Genomic DNA, 21125 nt, shown 5'->3' on the forward strand with positions numbered 1-21125 from the left:
CCATCCACTCATCTTCCACCATCAAAATGCACAAGGGCTACGAACACCTGCAGATTCCCCTCTCAGTCACACACCATCCTGACTTAGCGATATATCACTGGTCCTTCATGTTCACTAAGTTAAAACCTGGAATTTGCTAACTAACAACACTGAGTCTACTTCTAGCTGAAGAACTCCACTACTTTAAAACTAAAGCTCATCCCCACCTCCTTAAGGGCAGTTAGTAATAAGCAATAAATCAGTCAGCAAGAGCCCCATGCTACGAAGTGAATACATTTTTAAAAATCAGAAATATGAATGTATTTCCATATTATTTTTCTAGGCCATGATTTATTTGAAAGCATTGTCACTGCCAGTGTGGGTCTTCAATGGAGATCATCTGACGACGGGCCAGATTATCAATTACATGTCAGTGGATACTTACCAAATAATGATGGTGGCTTTTTTAGGATTCTATATCATTTCAATTCCAATACAGGTATGTCAAATTTATAGAAAGCTAAATAAGCAGATTGATTTTTGTAGGAAAAGTATGACAAGCTGGCCTTTCCTCATTGGGGTTACTAGAATACTAGATCATGCATAAATAATTTGGAAAAATTGCAGCTGTCTCCCCTTAAACATGCTGGAACCACACACAGGGTAGCAGACACCAACAGAATCAACAAACTCATTCGTAAGGCCAGTGATGTTGTGGGGATGGAACTGGACTCTCTGACGGTGGTGTCTGAAAAGAGGATGCTGTCCAAGTTGCATGCCATCTTGGACAATGTCTCCCATCCACTACATAATGTACTGGTTGGGCACAGGAGTACATTCAGCCAGAGACTCATTCCACCGAGATGCAACACAGAGCGTCATAGGAAGTCATTCCTGTCTGTGGCCATCAAACTTTACAACTCCTCCCTTGGAGGGTCAGACACCCTGAGCCAATAGGCTGGTCCTGGACTTATTTCCTGGTATAATTTACATATTACTATTTAACTATTTATGGTTTTATTACTATTTAATTATTTATGGTGCAACTGTAATGAAAACCAGTTTCCCCCGGGATCAATAAAATATGACTATGACTACTATGAGGATATGGACCATAGAAATAAAATTATTATTGAAGAAATTTTATTTAGAAATATGGCCTTACTTTTATACTATAATAGTTCTGCTAAATCATGTCTAAAACATCTGATTTAATAATATTTGCAACTGAAATAAAAATAAACCTGTACGTCTGTGCCCTACTAAATGTACTTTCGGAAAGTGCATTTCTGTACTTACAAAAAAATTTTTTTTTCAAAAAGGAAAGTACCTACAAAAAGATTTGAACCATATTGTGATGCATATTGGGAGTCTGTGGGATTATGTTCCTAGTGACAGATAAACAATCAATTCAGCTCCATTAGTCATTTACAAGTGGGTTTCCTTTGAAACTCATTTTGTTGTAGTTGCTATGGAAATTGAAATGAGCAATTTTTATTGCGATAAGTAATTTTTACTGAAAGTAGAACCCATCAATGACCTGTTTTTTTTTGAAAAGGCAATACTCCTCTCTTTAATGATAAGCCTTGCCCACAAATACTTTGACAGTCATCAAAGTAAGTCATATATTCATGCATATTAACTGTCAAAATATTTTAAATGTTTTTTCAAAATGGTTTTGAAAACAAAAACACATTAAAAAATCATTATTATAAAAACATTGTCAACAGAATTAAAGTAAAACCAATTAGAACATTTTCAAAAATTAAATACATTGAGTTAAATCAGTTTATATCATTATATCAATTTAATAAGAGTCACTGAAATGTATTAAGGGAGTGCAATGTCTGGGAAGCTGCAGGAACTTGACTTTTCACCATCAAGTGTCAGAATAGAAATGTAATTAGCTAAATCTTCCAGGGGAGTTTGAAACATCCACATTCGTGTATACTTATAGGGAGTTCCAAGCTTCCTAACAGTTACATAGGGAATGCCAACAGTTCAGATAGAACTGCAGACATTTTACTGGAGAAACGTAAGCCTTTTGTTACTAATAACTATCCATCAATTTCTTCACACTTCTCTCATGAAAAGTTGAGAAGTAAAACACTAACTACTGATGAGTTCAAGTTAATCTCAATAACTTGAGATTCCCATTTTTAATTGAAAAGCCTCAATTTGCTGAAGCAATCTCAGTGGTAGTGTCTGAAGATTATAAAGCATACATTTTGAAACCTTGAATTTTCCTGGAAATTTCCAGAATTGATCAATTTTGTGACAAAATAGCAAACTTTGCATATTTTGTCAGGGGTATTGAAGAAAATTAATAAGTAACCAACTGTTGCAAAAAATCCACTAGTATAGAAAGAGCTGAAGTTCTGCAACAACAGTCGAAATATTCAAATGTCACAGGGAATAATAAAGGGCAATGTTGATCATCCATTAAGTCACCAATATGGTGTTTATTTTTGGCACAGCTAACCACATTCCCCAAATTTGCATATCATTTTTACTTTGAATGGTATTATTGTGGGTTTGTCAAAATACTGGAGTTCCCTTACCAATGCTACTTTGGATGTACCATAATCCCATAAACTGCATCAATTCAAGAAGAATTCTTAGGCCCATCTTTTCAGGGGTAATTGGAGATGGACAATGAATGCTATGACTGCTAACAATCACCAGGTATTTAAAGAAAAAAAGGAGAGGGAATTTCAGATTCAGACAAGTTTATTTGTCATATACACGAGTGTATGATGAGATTCCCTTGCTCTCTTGAGCACACGGTATAGATAGTAAATAATAAATACAGCAAGTATAAATCAACAGAATGGTAGAAAGATGGTGGTGCAATGTGAAGTAGTACAAAAAAAATGCTGAAGTGACAAGAGCAGAATAACTGAGTGATGTAGAATTAATCATTCCGAGATTGTTGCGGCACTACTCAGAAGGGGATATGAAAGAGGTGACTTGTTCAGAAGTTAAGTCTTAACAGCACAGAAGAAGCTGTTCTTGAGTCTAATCATTCAGGCTATCAAACTCTTGCGTCTTCTCCCAGAAGGCAGAAGATAAAAAAGAAGTGGCCAGAATGACAGGCATCGTTGACAATACTATTTGCCTTCCTGAAAGAACGCACTGTGAATATGGACTGGATTTTAAAGCCTGTATTTCAATTACAATTGCATAAACCATTTACTATTTATATACTATTTAATTAATTTTCTATTTAATGTATTACTTGTATCTTGATTTCAGGTTATACTGACAATTCTGCTACTCTATCTACAACTGGGGTACAGTGCTTTGATAGGAGTCTCTATCATTATCCTGCTCACCCCTCTGCAGTACTTCATCGCGAAAAAATTTATTTCTATTCAACAAGAAACAATGAAGTGTTCAGATGACAGGATCAAGAAATCCCATGAAATGCTGCAGAACATAAAGGTAACAACTGCTACTCAAGGTTAATCAAATCCAATTCTGCATTCTTTTTTTAACTTGGAGAAACAATACACATAAAAATATTATCCTGGAGAATTCAATTCACCAATTCTGATGTTAAAAGAATCCGGTTTACTTTACTGTCGTACAAAGATGCCATTTCATTCTGACTTGAATATTAGCTTAACGGACCACCTGGATCAGTTATTTGAATATGGAATATGTAGTCAGGTTTAAGGTGAGAGGTAGACGTTTGGAAGAGATCTGAAGGGAACTATTTTGCACAAGAGCTGGTTGGAGTCTGGGAAACATTACTTGAGGAGGTGGTGTAGACAGGGACTCTCAGGACAGTTAAGAAACATGTAGACAAGTACTTCAATTGTCAAGGCATAGGAGGCTGTGTACCTAATGTGGATAAATAGGATTACATAGGTGATGGTGGACCCAAGGGCTGCTTCTGTGCAATATGACTCAGTGACTTTATCACTGTGATTGCAAATAACTTGGATTTTGTTCTGCCGAATTGAGGAGCTTTCCAGCAGCTCTAATACCAAAAATCAATTTAAGACACAGAGCAGTACGTTTCTTTGAATACTGCTTATTAGGTTACTCCCCCGACAATTTCTCAGTCAAATAATAATATCCTTAATTATTGTGACCATGGTAGCATTCCCCTCAGTCCCAGTGAGAACTAGATCAAAACTATTCTCTGCAAAACAGTCTAAGAAGCTTAAATCTTCTGAGTCTTGGCTAATCACGTCTGTTCCATGGTTGAGAGGTTGCGTGGTGGCTGATTTCAAAGAAAATTCAGCTCATGACTTCAAGGCTTTACCTTAATTGAAATTAAATCTGTAGCATAATGCTGCATGGTAACGTAGTGGTTAGCAGTACAGGCCACCCAGGTTCAATTCCCACCGCTGCCTGTAAAGAGTTTGTATGTTCTCCCCATGACCTTGTGGGTTTCCTCCAGGTGCTCCGGTTTCCTCCCACAGTCCAAAGACGTACCAGTTGGTAGGTTAATTGGTCTTTGTAAATTGTCCTGTGATTAGGCTAGGATTAAATCTGGGGATTGCTGGATGGTGTGGTTTGAAGGGCTGGAAGGGCCTATTCTGCTCTGCATCTCAATTTTTAAAAAATGATTGGATATAGTTATAATGAAGCTTTACTGCTAACGAGAAATCAGTTTGACTTCTCTCATTGCTTTTGGACTTAACGTGCTAAGAAGTCAGTTGCACAACACCTGAAAGCGTGCCGTAAATTGAAAAACGCAAACAACAGGAATTCTGCAAATGCTGGAAATTCAGGCAACACACATCAAATTTGCTGGTGAACGCAGCAGGCCAGGCAGCATCTCTAGGAAGAGGTACAGTCGACGTTTCAGGCCGAGACCCTTCGTCAGGACTAATTGAAAGAAGATCCGTAAATTGAAAATTGGCTTGAGAGGAATAAAGCAAAATGTGCTCATTTTTACGGATAAAAAAAATCAGTGATGATATTTAACTCCCAACCCGTCAGTAGTGTATGTGTATCCTAGCACCTTTGTTGGGTGTAATACTCCTCCAAATAGTGTTGGCCTAGCACCCAGAATTAATCTATATTGGGATCTTCATTCTCGCTTGTTTGGACAATGGCTGTCTTTATTTACTTGTGGACCAGTCAGGTTTACTAACACTTTGAAATAATAGTATTTAAAAGGCCATCACTCATTCTTTATTCCCTCACAAAACTCCGACTTCCTTTAACCTCAAATACCACAATATCTGTGCCTTGACTGCCATGCCTGTGAAAAGCAGATCGTGGTCGTTCTCAACTTCTTATTCTCAGAATCATTCCAGGCCTCTGCTTCTGATCTCTGCCACATCTGAAGGTTTTCTGTTCCCTGAGTCATATTGCACAGAAGCAGCCCTCTGGCCCACCATGACCTTTCTAATCCTATTTATCCACTTTAGGTACACAGCCTTCTATGCTTTGACAATTGAGGTACTTTTCTACATGTTTTTTAAGTGTCATGAGAGTCCCTGCTTCCACCACCTCCTCATGTTAAAAGGCCTAAAGAGATTAGATATGGCAAAGTTATTTCCCATGGTAGGGGAGTCTAGGACAAGAGAGCACAACCTCAGGATTGAAAGATGTCCACTTAGAAGAGAGATGTGGAGAAATTACTTTAGTCAGAGGGTGGTAAATCAGTGGAACTTGTTGCCATAAGCAGCTGTGGAGGCCAAGTCATTGGGTGCATTTAAGGCAGAGCTAGATAGGTTCTTGATTAGCCAGGGCATCACAGGGTATGGGGAGAAGGCAGGGGAGTGGGGATGACTGGAAGAATTTGGATCAGCCCATGATTGAATGGCGGAGCAGACTCGATGGGCCGAATGGCAGCCTCCTGCTCCTATACCTTATGGTCTTATGATCTAAGCAAAACTGTTTGCCTGCTTTGCAACCTTCCCCAATGTCCATGCATTCAAAGGTTACATTCATGTGACTTTAGTATTTGGCAATAAAGATGGAGTTTGGAAGCGGTCAAGCCAGATCTTGCCTTGAATGATAGGGAGTGTGAAATGCCAGAGGTCTGTGACAGCTGCCAAAACCTGGCTCCACCATTGGAGGACCATATTGTACAAACAGTATGAATCCTGCAGGCAAACTATTGAGGTCTTTCGGAGAATACTCCCTCACTTCTTTTTATTGTAGCATCATTCAGAGGTAAACATCCTCCAGAGATGGAAGAATATACTTGCATTATAGTGTGTCCTTTTAAGAACAAGAGACAATCTGCAGATGCTGGAAATCCAAGCCACGCACACAGAATGCTGGAGGAACTCAGCAGGCCAGGCAGCATCTCAGTTTTGGTCTCTGTCTGACACATCGACAGTACTCTTTTCCATTGTTGCTGCCCAGCCTGCTGAGTTCCTCCAGCGTTTTGTGTGTGTCCCTTTAGGATCTATCTTTGAAAATTGCACCTGCTGAATTATTTGCATTTAACCTCATATTTGTAAATATCTATTTTGGTATGATCCACAAAGCTATTTTATCACTATTTACAATATATTGGCTTTCGTTCACTAATCGGCAAGAGATGTAATGTACATGATGCAATGCAATCATCTACTTGGTTCACAGCATCACTTTTCTGTGACCATGTATTCAAGAGGGATTAAAGCAGAATATTATTTATTATTTATTCCAGTTTTATTTTAAACGTGTAAAACATCTTGTTGGATCAGAATCTTGTAACTTACACGAAAATTTGGCTGTAGAGATGAAGACTGAAATTTCCACCTCCAGAGTTTAAAATGCCAGGTGCTTTCATGTTTCCAAGTGTTGTGTTTCAAATTGTGAATGTGTAAAATAAACTAAGGTTTGTTAAAGTAACTCTCAATAATGATGTCAGTAGCAGAAATTAGCAAGGTACTGGCCAAGTTATCAGAATTGTGAGAAGCTTTGAGAGGTTGGTGTCAAAAGGGTAACCAAATGAAAGTTTGGCTACAGCAGAAGTCAAGAAAGAGGCAATAAGGAAAACTTAATTGAATCTTGTTACTTAAGGAGAATGTTCACTTGAAACGAAGCTAGAGGAAGAGATCTTGCAGCAGAAAGATAAATTGGATTGGCATGGTAGAGGTGTCTAGATGTCTAAGATTTTAAAGGGATCCATAAGTTTAAGTTCAAGTTGTACATTTTGGCACGAACCCCGTGACGGGAATAAAGGACCAGCAGAGATGGAAAACACTTTGGAGTCCAGTATTGCTATAAACTAATAATATTTATTAGTAACTACACAATACAGTAATATAAATGTAGATAAATCAAACAGGTTAGCAATGATTACATAAAAGTAAGTGTGGAATATATATGTATGAAAAACCAAGCTTCTTTAAGTCTAGGGGTAAAAAGATACAGTCTTATGATGATGAGTAAAGTTCAGTTCAGTTCGATTTGTGGTATTGAATTGGGTAGTGATGGAGAGAGAGAGAGGGAGAGATTTGAGTCTTCAGGTGAGCTGACGCCGTCGATCTTCTCGTTGTCCTCCGAAATCCTTTAAAAGTCACCGACTGTGACTTTAACAAAGGGGACCGGTTTTCTGTGGTGGAGCTATCCCCCAGGCGAGGGTGGACACATGGACAACTCCCCACCAGTCAACCCTTTCCTCTTTTCACTGCAAGAGTGATGGATCGATCCGCCTGATCAATCCTCCAAAACCCACTTTCCTGTGGGCACAACAATGCTCATTTAGTGTCCAGAACATGTGCCTGAGGTCTGTCATCTGACCTCCTATTTTATCTTCCCGTGCTGACCATCAACTGTCATTCAAATAACTCCTCCTTCCTCTCTCTGTGAAGAAATGCACAAGCGGGCGAACTGTCCTTGAAAAGTATCAAAAGCCTGTCTTCGGTCACCATAGCAACTGTCGAGCTGCTCGGTGCCATCTCTCTCTCCAACTCAGCAGAAATCCAAAAGTTAACCAGTTCTTTCTCGTGCCTTAAAGTGACAGTCCAACAGTTAGTCTTTGTCTCTCTCTCTCTCTCTTTCAAAACAAGATATCGATGTTAAATAACTCTCTCTCTTTTTTCAAAAGCACAGTTAATAGGGGTCATTGAGCACAGTTCATAGGGGTAATTCAGGACCCCGTCACAATGTATATGGTATAAATACTTTTCTTGCTGCAGCAGCACAATCCAGCACAACCTGGGTCTCAGCCCCAATCTCTGTGGAACCACTTTGGCTATAGCCTCACAACTGGAAAATTACCACTTTATTCATACTATATTTCCATTAACCAATACTCATCTTCGGCTTGTATTTACTCCCAATACCAATTCTCTAATTTTATTTGAGTTTCTTGTGTGGGAACTTATTGAAAACCTTCTGAAGCTCCTAATATAGGATATAAACTGGTCTGCCCATATCCACCTTGTTTACGACAGCAAAATTCCTCAGGACATGATATCCCATTCATAAATCCAGTACAGTACTGTATTTGTCAATGTAGAATGGAGATCGAATTACTAAATCTGGTGGGAGCAAAAGATGTTGGAATGGTGAGGGCGGAGCACTGCGGGAGGGTTGTGGGACAAGTGGCAGAGAAGAAGTGCCAGGGGCAGGAGTGGCACAGGTGCAGACATACCCAGCCCTGAGACGCCAAGCAAGGTAACCTGATTTCTAACTATTGGTTTATTGATCATTACAGAATGTCTCTCTAATGCTTCCTGCTCCATCCCCTCTCCCTTCCCCTTTTCCCAACCATGATCCCACTCTCCCTGCCCCCTTCCCACTTTCAGTCCACAATAGAGACCATATCAGAATCAGGTTTACCATCAATCGCATGTGTCATGAAATTCATTTTTTTTTCGGCAGCAACATTACAGTGTAATACATAAAATTACTATAGAAAAGTGCAAAAGTCCTAGGCACCATAGCTATATGTATGTGACCAAGATTTTTGCATAGTACTGTATGTTACCACGTTATTTTCAATCTTCGATTTTGTGGGAACCATTCTAGAATCTAAGGAATTTCAGAAGGTGACAACCAGACAGTTCGCAGATATCTAACTGCTTTTAGATAGATAATATTTATTTCTTTGATCTCATTTATTTTGGACCTGGAGCCCTCCATTACTTCCTGAAGATTTCTCCTATATATTTGATTAATTTCCCTGTTATTTCCTTGTTCCTCAATAAAATTTTTCTTGTCACAGTCTGTAAGTGTTGCTCATTAGCTTCAGCTAGTCTTTTCTTGTTTGTGCATCTGTAGAGCCTCTTGCAATCTTTTGTTACGTCTCTTGTTTTTTTTTCCCTTTCTCTTTCCTTATCAATCTGCAGAAGTTTGTTAGAGTGTTCTATAACAACCCAAACCTCTTTAAACTCCTAAGCAAAGATGCGGGCACACTTTTCTAATGATTGCATCTATGTGCTTGGGTCCAGGACAGATCATTTGATGTGTTAACACTCAGGAAGTTAAAGTTGCTCACTCTCACCACTGTCAGTTTCCCCCTATGTAAATGGGTGCATATCCCCCCTATGTAAACCTTCCTTCCCTGTCCTGAAATCAACAGTCAGATCTTTAGTTTTGCCTTCTTTGAGCTAGAGTTTGGTGTTGTGGCACTGCTCAACTCAATGTCCTATCTGGCTCTAGTATGCTAACTCGTCACCACCTGTGATTTGTCCAACAATTGCAGTGTCACTGGTGAACTTGAAGGTAACATTGGAGCTGCGCTTAGCCACACAGTCATGTGTTTATAGAGAGTAGGGCAGGGTCCAAGCACGCAACCTTGAGGTGTACCTGTGATGATGACCAAGGAGGAAATATTGTTACCAATCCTCACTAACTGAGGTCTGCCCATAAGGAATTCAAGTATCCAGTTGCAGAGAGGTGCAAAGGCCTGGGTACAGAAGCTAGATGATGAATTTGGATGGGATGATTATGTTGAATGCTAATCTGTAGTTGATGAGCAGCAGTTTGACGTATGAGTTCCTGTTGTCCAGATGGTCTGGAGCACAGCTAGGTGCTAGAAAAATCGCATCTGCTGTTGACTTGTTGTGGCAATAGGCAAATTGGAGCAGGTCCAGGTCATCTCTGAGGAAGGAGTTGATTTACACCATAACCAATCTCTCAAAACACTTCATTACCATTTATGTATGTGCTATCAGACGATAACGTTCGGTGCAGGTTACCACACTCTTCTTCGGTGCTGGTTCAATAGATGACTCTTTGAAGAAGTGGGAACCTCACACTGCAGAAGCAAGAGTTATTCATACCCCTTCCACTTTCACTGCAACATCATCGATTGATGCTGCATTCTTTTTCACTCTCCCAACTTAAACAGACTCTAATATGACAAGCAACACACATCAAAGTTGCTGGTGACCGCAGCAGGCCAGGCAGCATCTCTAGGAAGAGGTGCAGTCGACGTTTCGGGCTGAGACCCTTCGTTATGACAGCGCTATGGTTAGTTAGCTCATCCATTTTGTAAATTTGTTTCCCACAGATCAGTATGGTTTCCATCAACTCCCACATACTACAGGTTCATACTTCACCTGCACTGCCTGTCTTAAATTACTTATTTAATTCTCTCACCTTCAGCTTTATCCCCTATCATCAAAGTCCGTACTCCCCAGACAATGCGCTCATGGGATATCATGCTAAAACATGCTACCCTTTGACAGTATGTCAGACCACATATTTAAAGTTCAAAGATTCAGATCTTTGCATCAGATCTTACTTTAATCAACTGGTTCTATCTGGTTGTCCAATTACTAGTATGAGTTTTTTAATCACTGCAGTTTTAAACTGCAAGTGAAGAGGATTTAACAGCAAGGATAAATTTGATACATTTCTATTTCTTTTAAAGCTATAATTGAGACTACTTGCCATGTCTGCCAGTTAGGTATTAAGGTTAACTCTATTGTGCTTTGTGGAATATGGAGTGTCTAGAATGAACAGCTGGCTTGCTCTTAGCAAATATTTTAATGTAGAGTGATAGATTACAATTCTTGAGAAATGTGTCTAGTATTTGCATGGCCTCTAGAACAGATGTTATGAGTTTTATTTATTATTCTGTTCCAAATGCAGCCACTCAAGTTTTATTTTTTTACCCATTGCCCTTGCAGTCAATGCCTTTCTACTAGAACATGTAAGTAAACAGTTCAAAGTAATTAAATTGGTGTTCGTACTGAATCTACATTGTAATTATCTTCCAGCTTTTGAAGCTTTACTCTTGGGAGGGGGTCTTTACCAAGGCCATTGAGATGGCAAGGGAGAAGGAGCTGAAATACATGCTGAAAGGAGCTGTTTACGTCATTGTGACATGTGAGTTATATTTATCAATGATAATTATTGTAAAATTGTGGTAACGTGAATCCAAATCTGCTCAAAATGTCTCGTTTTACAAAGTTCAAAGTGAATTGATTATCAATGTACATATATATTACAGTACTTATACAGCCCTGAGATTTATTTTCTTGCGGGCATTCACAAGTAAATACAAGAAACACAATATGAAAATGAAAGACCATATCCAACAGGACAGGCAAACAACCGGTGTGCAAAAGATGACAAACTGTGCCAATACAAAAAGAAAAAAAATTATTATAATAAATAAGTAATAAATATTGAGGATATGAGATGAAAAGTCCTTGGAAGTGAGTCCATTGGTTATGGGAACAGTTCAGTGATGAGGTGAGTGAAATTGAGCGGTTATCCCCTCTAGTTCAAGAGCCTGATAGTTGCAGGATAATAACTGTTCCTGAACTTGGGGGTGTGGGTTCTGAGGACCCTGTACATCCTTCCTGACAGTAGCAGTGAGAAGAGAGCATGGCCCAGGGAGGTGAGGGTCCTTGGTCATGGATGCTGCTTTCCTGCGACAGCGATCAGTGTGGATGTGCTCAATGGTGGTGCTGTATCCACTATTTTTTTGTCAAGGGCATTGATGTTTCCTTACCAGCCCATTATGCAACCAGTCAATAGAGTATACTGTTCACCACACGTCTATAGAAGCTTATATAAGTTTCAAGTGACATTCTGAATCTTCACAAACCTCTGAGAAAGTAGAGTTGCTGCCGTGCTTTCTTCACAATTGCACTTACGTGCTGAACCCAGCACTTATCCTCAGAATAAGTTGGATGAACTTGCAGCACTGTTGCAGGTTGGTAGGTATGATGTCGTAGGCACCAATGAATCATGATGGAAAGATTACAGCTGGGAGTTTAATGTCCAAGGATACGCATTGTATCGAAAGGGTAGGCAGGAAGGCAGGGGGGTGGCGTTGCTCTGTTGGCAAAAAAAAAATGAGATCAAGTCATTAGAACGGGGTGTCAAAGGGTCAGAATGTGTTGGATCATTGTGGCTAGAGCTAAGGAACTGCAGGGGTACAAAGACACTGATGAAAGTTGTATACAGACCCACAAACAGTAGTAAGGATGCGGCCTACAAATGGGAAGTAGAAAATGCATTCCAAAAGGGCAAAGTTACGATAGTCATGGGAGATTGCAGTAGATTGCAATATGCAGGTAGATTGGGAAAATCATGTTGGTGCTAGATTATTGAAGGGGGAATTTCTAGGGTGCCTATAAGGTGGTTGAGCCCACAAGAAGATCAGCTATTCTGGACTGGGTGTTGTGCAGTCAACCAGAATTGATAAGAGAGCTTAACCCTTAGGGGAAAGTCATCATATATGATCGAGTTCACCCTGAGACTGAGAAGGAGAAGCCGAAGTCAGATGTATGAGTATTACAGTGGATAAGGGAATTACAGAGGCATGAGAGAGGAGTTGGTTAAAATTAATAGGAAAACAACACTGGCAGGAATGATGACAGAGCAACAATGGCTGGAATTTCTGTAAGCAATTTGGAAGGCACAGGATATATACATCCCAAAGAGGAAGAGGTATTATAAAGGAAGGATCACACAACCGTGCCTAACAACAGAAGTCAAAGTCAACATAAAAGCTAAAGAGAGCGCAGATAATAGAGCAAAAATTAATGGGAAGGTAGAGGATTGGGATGCTTTAGGAAGGTGAAAATGGAATACGGAAGTAAGCTAGTTAGTAATATTAAAGAGGATACCAAAAGTTTCTTCAGACACATCAAGTGTAAAAAAGAAGAGGTGAGTGTGGATATCAGACCACTGGAAAACTATGTTGGAGAGATAGTAGGGGGGACAAGCAAATGGTGGATGTATTCTGAACATGTATTTTGTATCAGTCTTCACTGTGGAAGGCATTAACGGTATGGTGGAAGTTCCAGGTATCAGGGGCATGAAGTGTGTGAAGTTACCATAACTAGAGAGAAGGTTCTTAAGAAACTGAAGAGTCTGTAGGTAGATAAGTCACCAGTACCAGATGGTATACACCCCAGAGTCCTGAAGGAGGTGGCTGAAGAAATCACGGAGGCATTAGTAATGATCTTTCAAGATTCGCTAGATTCTGGAATGGTTCCAGAAGACAGGAAAATTGCAAATATCACTCCACTCTTCAAGAAGGAAGAGAGGCAGAAGGAAAAAAAACTATAGACCAGTTAATCTGACTTCTGAGGTTGGGAAAATGTTGGAGTCAACTATTAAGGTTGAGATCTCAGGGTACTTGGAGGCATATGATAAAATAGGCCATAATTGGCATGATTTCCTCAAGGGAAAATCTTGCCTGACAAATCTGTTGGAATTCTTTGAAGAAATAATGAGCAGGATAGACAAAGGAGAATTGGTTGATGTTGTGTACTTGGATTTTCAGAAGGCCTTTGACAAGGTACCACACATGAGGCTGCTTAACAAGCTAGGAGCCCATGGTATTACAGGAAAGACTCTAGCACGGATAAAGCAGCGGCTGACTGACAGAAGGCAAAGAGTGGAAATGAAGGGAGCCTTTCCTGGTTGGCTGCTAGTGACTAGTGCTCTTCCTCAGGGGTCTGTATTGGGACCGATTCTTTTTACGTTATATGTCAATGATTTGGATGATGGAATTGATGGCTTTGTTGCAAAATTTGTAGATGATATGAAGATAGCTGGAGAGCAGGTAGTTTTGAGGAAGTAGAGAGGCTACAGAAGGACTTAGACAGATTAGCAGAATGGGCAAAGAAATGGCAGGTGGAATACAGTGTTGGGAAATGTATGGTCATGCACTTTGGTGGAAAAAATGAAATGGTTGACATTTTCTAAATGGAGAGAAAATACAAAACACTGGGTGCAAAGGGACTTGGGAGTCCTTGTGCAGAATTTCCTAAAGGTTAATTTGCAGGCTGAGTCTGCTTTGATGAGGAAGGCAAATACAATGTTGGCATTCAATTCAAGAGGACTAGAATATAAAAGCAAGGATATAATGTTGATACTTCATAAAGTACTGGTGAGGGCTCACTTAGACTATTGTGAGCTAGATTTGGGGCCCTTTTATCTTAGAAAGGAAATGCTGAAACTGCAGAGGGTTCAAAATAGATTCACAAAAATTACTCTAAGATTGAATGGCTTGTCATATGAAGAGCATTTGATGGCTCTGGGCTTATGTTCACTAGAATTCAGAAAAATGTGGGCTGACCTCATTGAAACCTATCGAGTGGTGAAAGGCCTTGATAGAATGGATGTGGAGATGATGTTTCCTGTGGTGGGAGAGTCTTAAACCAGAGGACACAGCCTCAGTAGAGAGGCGTCCTTTTAGAACTGAGATGAGGAGCAATTTCTTTATTCAGATGTGGAGAATCTGTGGAATTCTTTGCCACCAGCAGCTGTGGAGCCCAAGTCTTTATATATATTTAAGGCAGAAGTTGATAGATTGTTCATTGGTCAGGGCATGATGGGATACGGGGTGAAGGTAGGAGATTGAGGCTGTGAGGAAAATTGGATCAGCCAAGACGAAATTGCAGAGCAGACACGATGGGCCAAATGGCCTAATTCTGTTCCTATATATACCTTATGGTCTTATGGTCCTAATTATAACACTGAGGAATTTAAAGTTGCTGACCCTCTCCACCTTTGATCCCCCGATGAATATCGGCTCATGGACCTGCGGTATCATTCTCCTGAAATCAATAATCATTTCCTTGGTCATTCTGAAAGGTTGTTGTTGTGACACCACTTAGCCAGATTTTCATTCTCCTTCCTATAAGCTGATTCATCACAACCTTTGATCTGGCCAACAACAGAGGTGTCATCAGCTAAACCTAATTATGGCATCAGAGCTGTGCATAACCTTACAATCGTAAGTACTGTATAAAGCGAGTAGAGTAGGAGGGCTAAGCACACAGTCTTGTGGTGCACCAGTGCTGATGAAGATTGTGGAGGAGATTTTGTTGCCAATCCAAACTGTTAAAGCAAAGGAGAGGGCATACAAGGAAGCAAAAATTAGTGGGAAGACAGAGGATTGGGAAGTTTTTAAAAGCTTACAGAAGGAAACTAAGAAGGTCATTAAGAGGGAAAAGATTAACTATGAAAGGAAGCTAGCAAATAATATCAAAGAGGATACTAAAAGCTTTTTCAAGTATATGAAGAGTAAAAGACAGGTGAGAGTAGATATAGGACCGATAGAAAATGATGCTGGAGAAATTGTAATGGGAGATAAGGGGATGGCGGAGAAACTGAACGAGTATTTTGCATCAGTCTTCACTGAGGAAGACATTAGCAGTATACTGGACACTCAAGGGTGGCAGGGAAGAGAAGTGTGCACAGTCACAATTACGACAGAGAAAGTACTCAGGAAGCTGAATAGTCTAAAGGTAGATAAATCTCCCAGACCAGATGGAATGCACCCTTGTGTTCTGAAGGAAGTAGCTGTGGAGATGGCGGAGGCATTAGCAATGATCTTTCAAAAGTCAATAGATTCTGGCATGGTTCCGGAGGACTGGAAGATTGCAAATGTCACTTCGCTATTTAAGAAGGGGGCAAGGAAAAAGGGAAAAGAAGCAAAAAGGAAATTATGGACCTGTTAGCTTGACATCGGTGGTTGGGAAGTTGTTGGAGTCGATTGTCAAGGATGAGATTACAGAGTACCTGGAGGCATATGACCAGATAGGCAGAACTCAGCATGGATTCCTTAAAGGCAAATCCTGCCTGACAAACCTATTACAATTTTTTGAGGAAATTACAAGTAGGCTAGACAAGGGAGATGCAGTGGATGTTGTATATTTGTATTTTCAGAAGGCCTTTGACAAGGTGCCACACATGAGGCTACTTAACAAAATAAGAGCCCGTGGAATTACAGGAAAGTTACTTACGTGGATAGAGCATTGGCTGATTGGCAGGAAACAAAGAGTGGGAATAAAGGGATCCTATTCTGGTTGGCTGCCGGTTACCAGTCGTGTTCCACAGGGGTCCGTGTTGGGGCCGCTTCTTTTTACATTGTACATCAGCGATTTGGATTATGGAATAGATGGCTTTGTGGCTAAGTTTGCTGATGATACAAAGATAGGTATCTTGGCTGGCACCAGGGCAGGAATGGATTCTCAATATTCCTGGATTTCAGTGCTTTAAAAGGGATAGAGAGGGCAGAAAAAGGGGAGGAGGGGTGGCATTACTGGTCAGGGATACTATTACAGCTACAGAAAGGGTGGGTAATGTAGCAGGATCCTTTTTTGAGTCAATATGGGTGGAAGTCAGGAACAGGAAGGGAGCAGTTACTCTACTGGGGGTATTCTGTAGGCCCCCTGGTAGCAGCAGAGATACAGAGGAGCAGATTGGGGGGTAGATTTTGGAAAGTTGCAAAATAAACAGGGTTGTTATCATGGGTGACTTTAACTTCCCTAATATTGATTGGCACCTGATTAGTTCCAAGGGTTTAGATGGGGCAGAATTTGTTAAGTGTGTCCAGGATGGATTGCTGTCACAGTATGTGGACAGGCCGACCAGGGGGAATGCCATACTAGATCTAGTACTAGGTAATGAACCGGGTCAGGTCACAGATCTCTCAGTGGGTGAGCATCTGGGGGACAGTGGCCATCGCTCCCTGGCCTTTATAAATATCCTGGAAAAGGATAGAATCAAAGAGGACAGGAAAATTTTTAATTGGGGAAAGGCAAATTATGAGGCTATAAGGCTAGAACTTGCGGGTGCGGATTGGGATGATGTTTTAGCAGGGAAATGTACTATGGACATGTGGTCGATGTTTAGAGATCTCTTGCGGGATGTAAGGGATAAATTTGTCCCAGTGAGGAAGATAAAGAATGGTAGGGTGAAGGAACCATGGGTGACAAGTGAGTTGGAAAATCTAGTCAGGTGGAAGAAGGCAGCATACATGAGGTTTAGGAAGCAAGGATCAGATGGGTCTATTGAGGAATATAGGGAAGCAAGAAAGGAGCTTAAGAAGGGGCTGAGAAGAGCAAGAAGGGGGCATGAGAAGGCCTTGGTGAGTAGGGTAAAGGAAAACCCCAAGGCATCCTTCAATTATGTGAAGAAAAAAAGGATGACAGGAGTGAAGGTAGGACCGATTAGAGATAAAGGTGGGAAGATGTGCCTGGAGGCTGTGGAAGTGAGCGAGGTCCTCAATGAATACTTCTCTTCGGTATTCACCAATGAGAGGGAACTTGATGATGGTGAGGACAATATGAGTGAGGTTGATGTTCTGGAGCATGTTGGTATTAAGGGAGAGGAGGTGTTGGAGTTGTTAAAATACATTAGGACAGATAAGTCCCCGGGGCCTGACGGAATATTCCCCAGGCTGCTCCATGAGGCGAGAGAAGAGATTGCTGAGCCTCTGGCTAGGATCTTTATGTCCTCGTTGTCCACGAGAATGGTACCGGAGGATTGGAGGGAGGCGAATGTTGTTCCCTTGTTCAAAAAAGGTAGTAGGGATAATCCGGGTAATTATAGACCAGTGAGCCTTACGTCTGTGGTGGGAAAGCTGTTGGAAAAGATTCTTAGAGATAGGATCTATAGGCATTTAGAGAATCATGGTCTGATCAGGGACAGTCAGCATGGCTTTGTGAAGGGCAGATCGTGTCTAACAAGCCTGATAGAGTTCTTTGAGGAGGTGACCAGGCATATAGATGAGGGTAGTGCAGTGGATGTGATCTATATGGATTTTAGTAAGGCATTTGACAAGGTTCCACACGGTAGGCTTATTCAGAAAGAGATTGCATAGGATGCAGAAGTGGGCTGAGAAGTGGCAGATGGAGTTCAACCCGGAGAAGTGTGAGGTGGTACACTTTGGAAGGACAAACTCCAAGGCAGAGTACAAAGTAAATGGCAGGATACTTGGTAGTGTGGAGGAGCAGAGGGATCTCGGGGTACATGTCAACAGATCCCTGAAAGTTGCCTCACAGTTGGATAGGGTAGTTAAGAAAGCTTATGGGGTGTTAGCTTTCATAAGTCGAGGGATAGAGTTTAAGAGTCGCGATGTAATGATGCAGCTCTATAAAACTCTGGTCAGGCCACACTTGGAGTATTGTGTCCAGTTCTGGTCACCTCACTATAGGAAGGATGTAGAAGCATTGGAAAGGGTACAGAGGAGATTTACCAGGATGCTGCCTGGTTTAGAAAGTATGCATTATGATCAGAGATTAAGGGAGCTAGGGCTTTACTCTTCGGAGAGAAGGAGGATGAGAGGAGACATGATAGAGGTGTACAAGATAATAAGAGGAATAGATAGAGTGGATAGCCAGTGCCTCTTCCCCAGGGCACCACTGCTCAATACAAGAGGACATGGCTTTAAGGTAAGGGGTGGGAAGTTCAAGGGGGATATTAGAGGAAGGTTTTTTTACTCAGAGAGTGGTTGGTGCGTGGAACGCACTGCCTGAGTCAGTGGTGGAGGCAGGTACCTAGTAAAGTTTAAGAGACTACTAGACAGGTATATGGAGGAATCTAAGGTGGGGCCTTATATGGGATGCAGGGTTTGAGGGTCGGCACAACAAAGGGCCTGTACTGTGCTGTACTATTCTATGTTCTATGTAAGTGGAGGGGCTGGTAGTGCTGAGGAAACGGAGAGTCTGCAGAGACACTTGGATAGATTGGAAGAATGGGCAAAGAAGTGGCAAATGAAATACAATGTTGGAAAGTGTATGGTTATGCACTTTGGCAGAAGAAATAAATGGGCAGACTATTATTTAAGTGGGGAAAGAATTCAAAGTTCTGAGATGCAATGGGACTTGGTAGTCCTCGTACAGGATACCCTTAAGGTTAACCTCCAGGTTGAGTCGGTGGTGAAGAAGGCGAATGCAATGTTGGCATTCATTTCTAGAGGAATAGAGTATAGGAGCAGGGATGTGATGTTGAGGCTCTATAAGGCGCTGGTGAGACCTCACTTGGAGTACTGTGGGCAGTTTTGGTCTCCTTATAGTCATAGTCATACTTTATTGATCCCGAGGGAAATTGGGTTTCGTTGCAGTTGCACCAACCAAGAATAGAGTATAGATATAGCAATATAAAAACCATAAATAATTAAATAATAGTATGTAAATTATTTAAGAAAGGATGTGCTGACGTTGGAGAGGGTACAGAGAAGATTCACTAGAATGATTCCGGGAATGAGAGGAACATTTGTCCGCTCTTGGGCTGTATTCCTTGGAGTTTAGAAGAATGAGGGGAGACCTCATAGAAACATTTTGAATGTTGAAAGGCATGGACAAAGTGGATGTGGCAAAGTTGTTTCCCATGATGGCGGAGTCTAGTATGAGAGGGCATGACTTAAGGATTGAAGGGCACCCATTCAGAACAGAAATGCGAAGAAATTTTTTTCGCCAGAGGGTGGTGAATCTATGGAATTTGTTTCCACAGGCAGCCGTGGAGGCCAAGTCATTGGGTGTATTTAAGGCAGAGATTGATAGGTATCTGAGTAGCCAGGGCATCAAAGGTTATGGTGAGAAGGCAAGGGAATGGGACTAAATGGGAGAATGGAGCAGCTGATGATAAAATGGCGGAGCAGACTCGATGGGCTGAATGGCCGACTTCTGCTCCTTTGTCTTATGGGTCTTCAAGTGAGGAAATTGAGGATCCACTTACACAAGGAGGTATTGAGGCTTAGGTCTTGAAGCTTATTAATTAGTTTTGAGGGAATGATATTATTATGATTATGAGGACACGCAGTCCTCTTTTATTGTCATTTAGTAAAGCATTCATTAAGAAATGATAAAAATGTTTTTCCAGAATGATATCACGAAAACACATGAGACACCGACTTAAAAACTAACAAAACCACATAATTATAACATATAGTTACAACAATGCAAAGTAATACCGTAATTTGATAAGAACAGACCATGGCACGGTAACGTCTCAAAGTCTCTCGAAAGTCCCATCATCTCACGCGGACGGTAAACCTCCAGCATTGCCAACTTGCCGATGCAGCATCCCGGAAGCATCCGACCACAGTCCAACTCCGAAGTCGTCCTAAAACTCCGAGCCTCCGACCAGCTCTCCGACACCGAGCACTGAGCACTGAGCACCGAGCGTTTCGACCCCGGCCCTGGCAAATAGTATTGAATGCCGAGATGTAGTCAATGAAGAGCATTGTGAGGTATGCATCTTCACAGTCCAGATGTTCGAGTGTTGGGCGACATGCCATTAAAATGGCATCTGCTGTTGATCTGTTGTGACAGGAGACAAACTGGGGTGTATCCAAGTCACTTCTCAAGCAGGAGTTGATATGTTTCATCACTAACCCCTCAAAGCACTTCATCACGGTGGACGTGAGTGCTACTGGATGATTGTCATTGAGGCAGATTGCCAGGTTCTTTATGGGTGTTATTGAAGCCTGTTTGAAGCAAGTAGGTACTTCAGACTACTGAATTGAGAGGTTCAAATTATCGGTGAACTCTCCAGCCAGTTGATCAGTACAGATCTATGGTACTCAGCCGGGTGTCACATCTGGGCTGGATGCTTTCTCTGGGTTCACCCTCCCGAAGGATGCTCTTACGTCAGCCTCAATGACTGAAATCACAGGGTCTTTGACGGCTGCAGTTCCTCCATGCTTCGATGGTCAAAGTGAGCATAGAAGGCATTGAGCTCATCTGGGAGCGAAGCCTTGTTTTCGTCTCTGTCGCTTGCGTTTACTTTGTGGAGGGGATAACATTCAAGCCCTGCCACAGCTGCCGAGCATCCTTCAGTGATTCAAGTTTGGTTCAGAATTGCCACTTAGCACATGAGGTGGCTTTCCAGAGATCATACCTGGACCTCTTGTATTTTACTTGGTCGCCAGACCTGAATGCAACTAATCTGGGCCTCAGCAGATTGTGGATCTCAAGGATCCACCAGGGCTTTTGGTTTGGGAAGACTCTGAGTGACACTCGTCTACAACTGTT

The 21125-nt window shown here is 41.3% G+C and overlaps 1 protein-coding gene across 5 annotated transcripts in view; it reads left to right on the forward strand.

Moving 5' to 3' along the window:
* Window positions 1–21125, forward strand: part of LOC134355254 (ATP-binding cassette sub-family C member 9-like) — a 176333-nt gene that overhangs the window by 76001 nt on the left and 79207 nt on the right. For all 5 annotated transcript variants that reach the window (XM_063065063.1, XM_063065073.1, XM_063065081.1 and 2 more), the window contains 3 exons: window positions 323–478; window positions 3235–3423; window positions 11115–11223. In XM_063065063.1, coding sequence (XP_062921133.1) covers window positions 323–478; window positions 3235–3423; window positions 11115–11223 — 454 coding nt within the window. The remainder of the gene's footprint in view (window positions 1–322; window positions 479–3234; window positions 3424–11114; window positions 11224–21125) is intronic.

The sequence above is a fragment of the Mobula hypostoma genome, chromosome 1 (assembly GCF_963921235.1).
Source record: "Mobula hypostoma chromosome 1, sMobHyp1.1, whole genome shotgun sequence".
NCBI lineage: Eukaryota > Metazoa > Chordata > Chondrichthyes > Myliobatiformes > Myliobatidae > Mobula > Mobula hypostoma.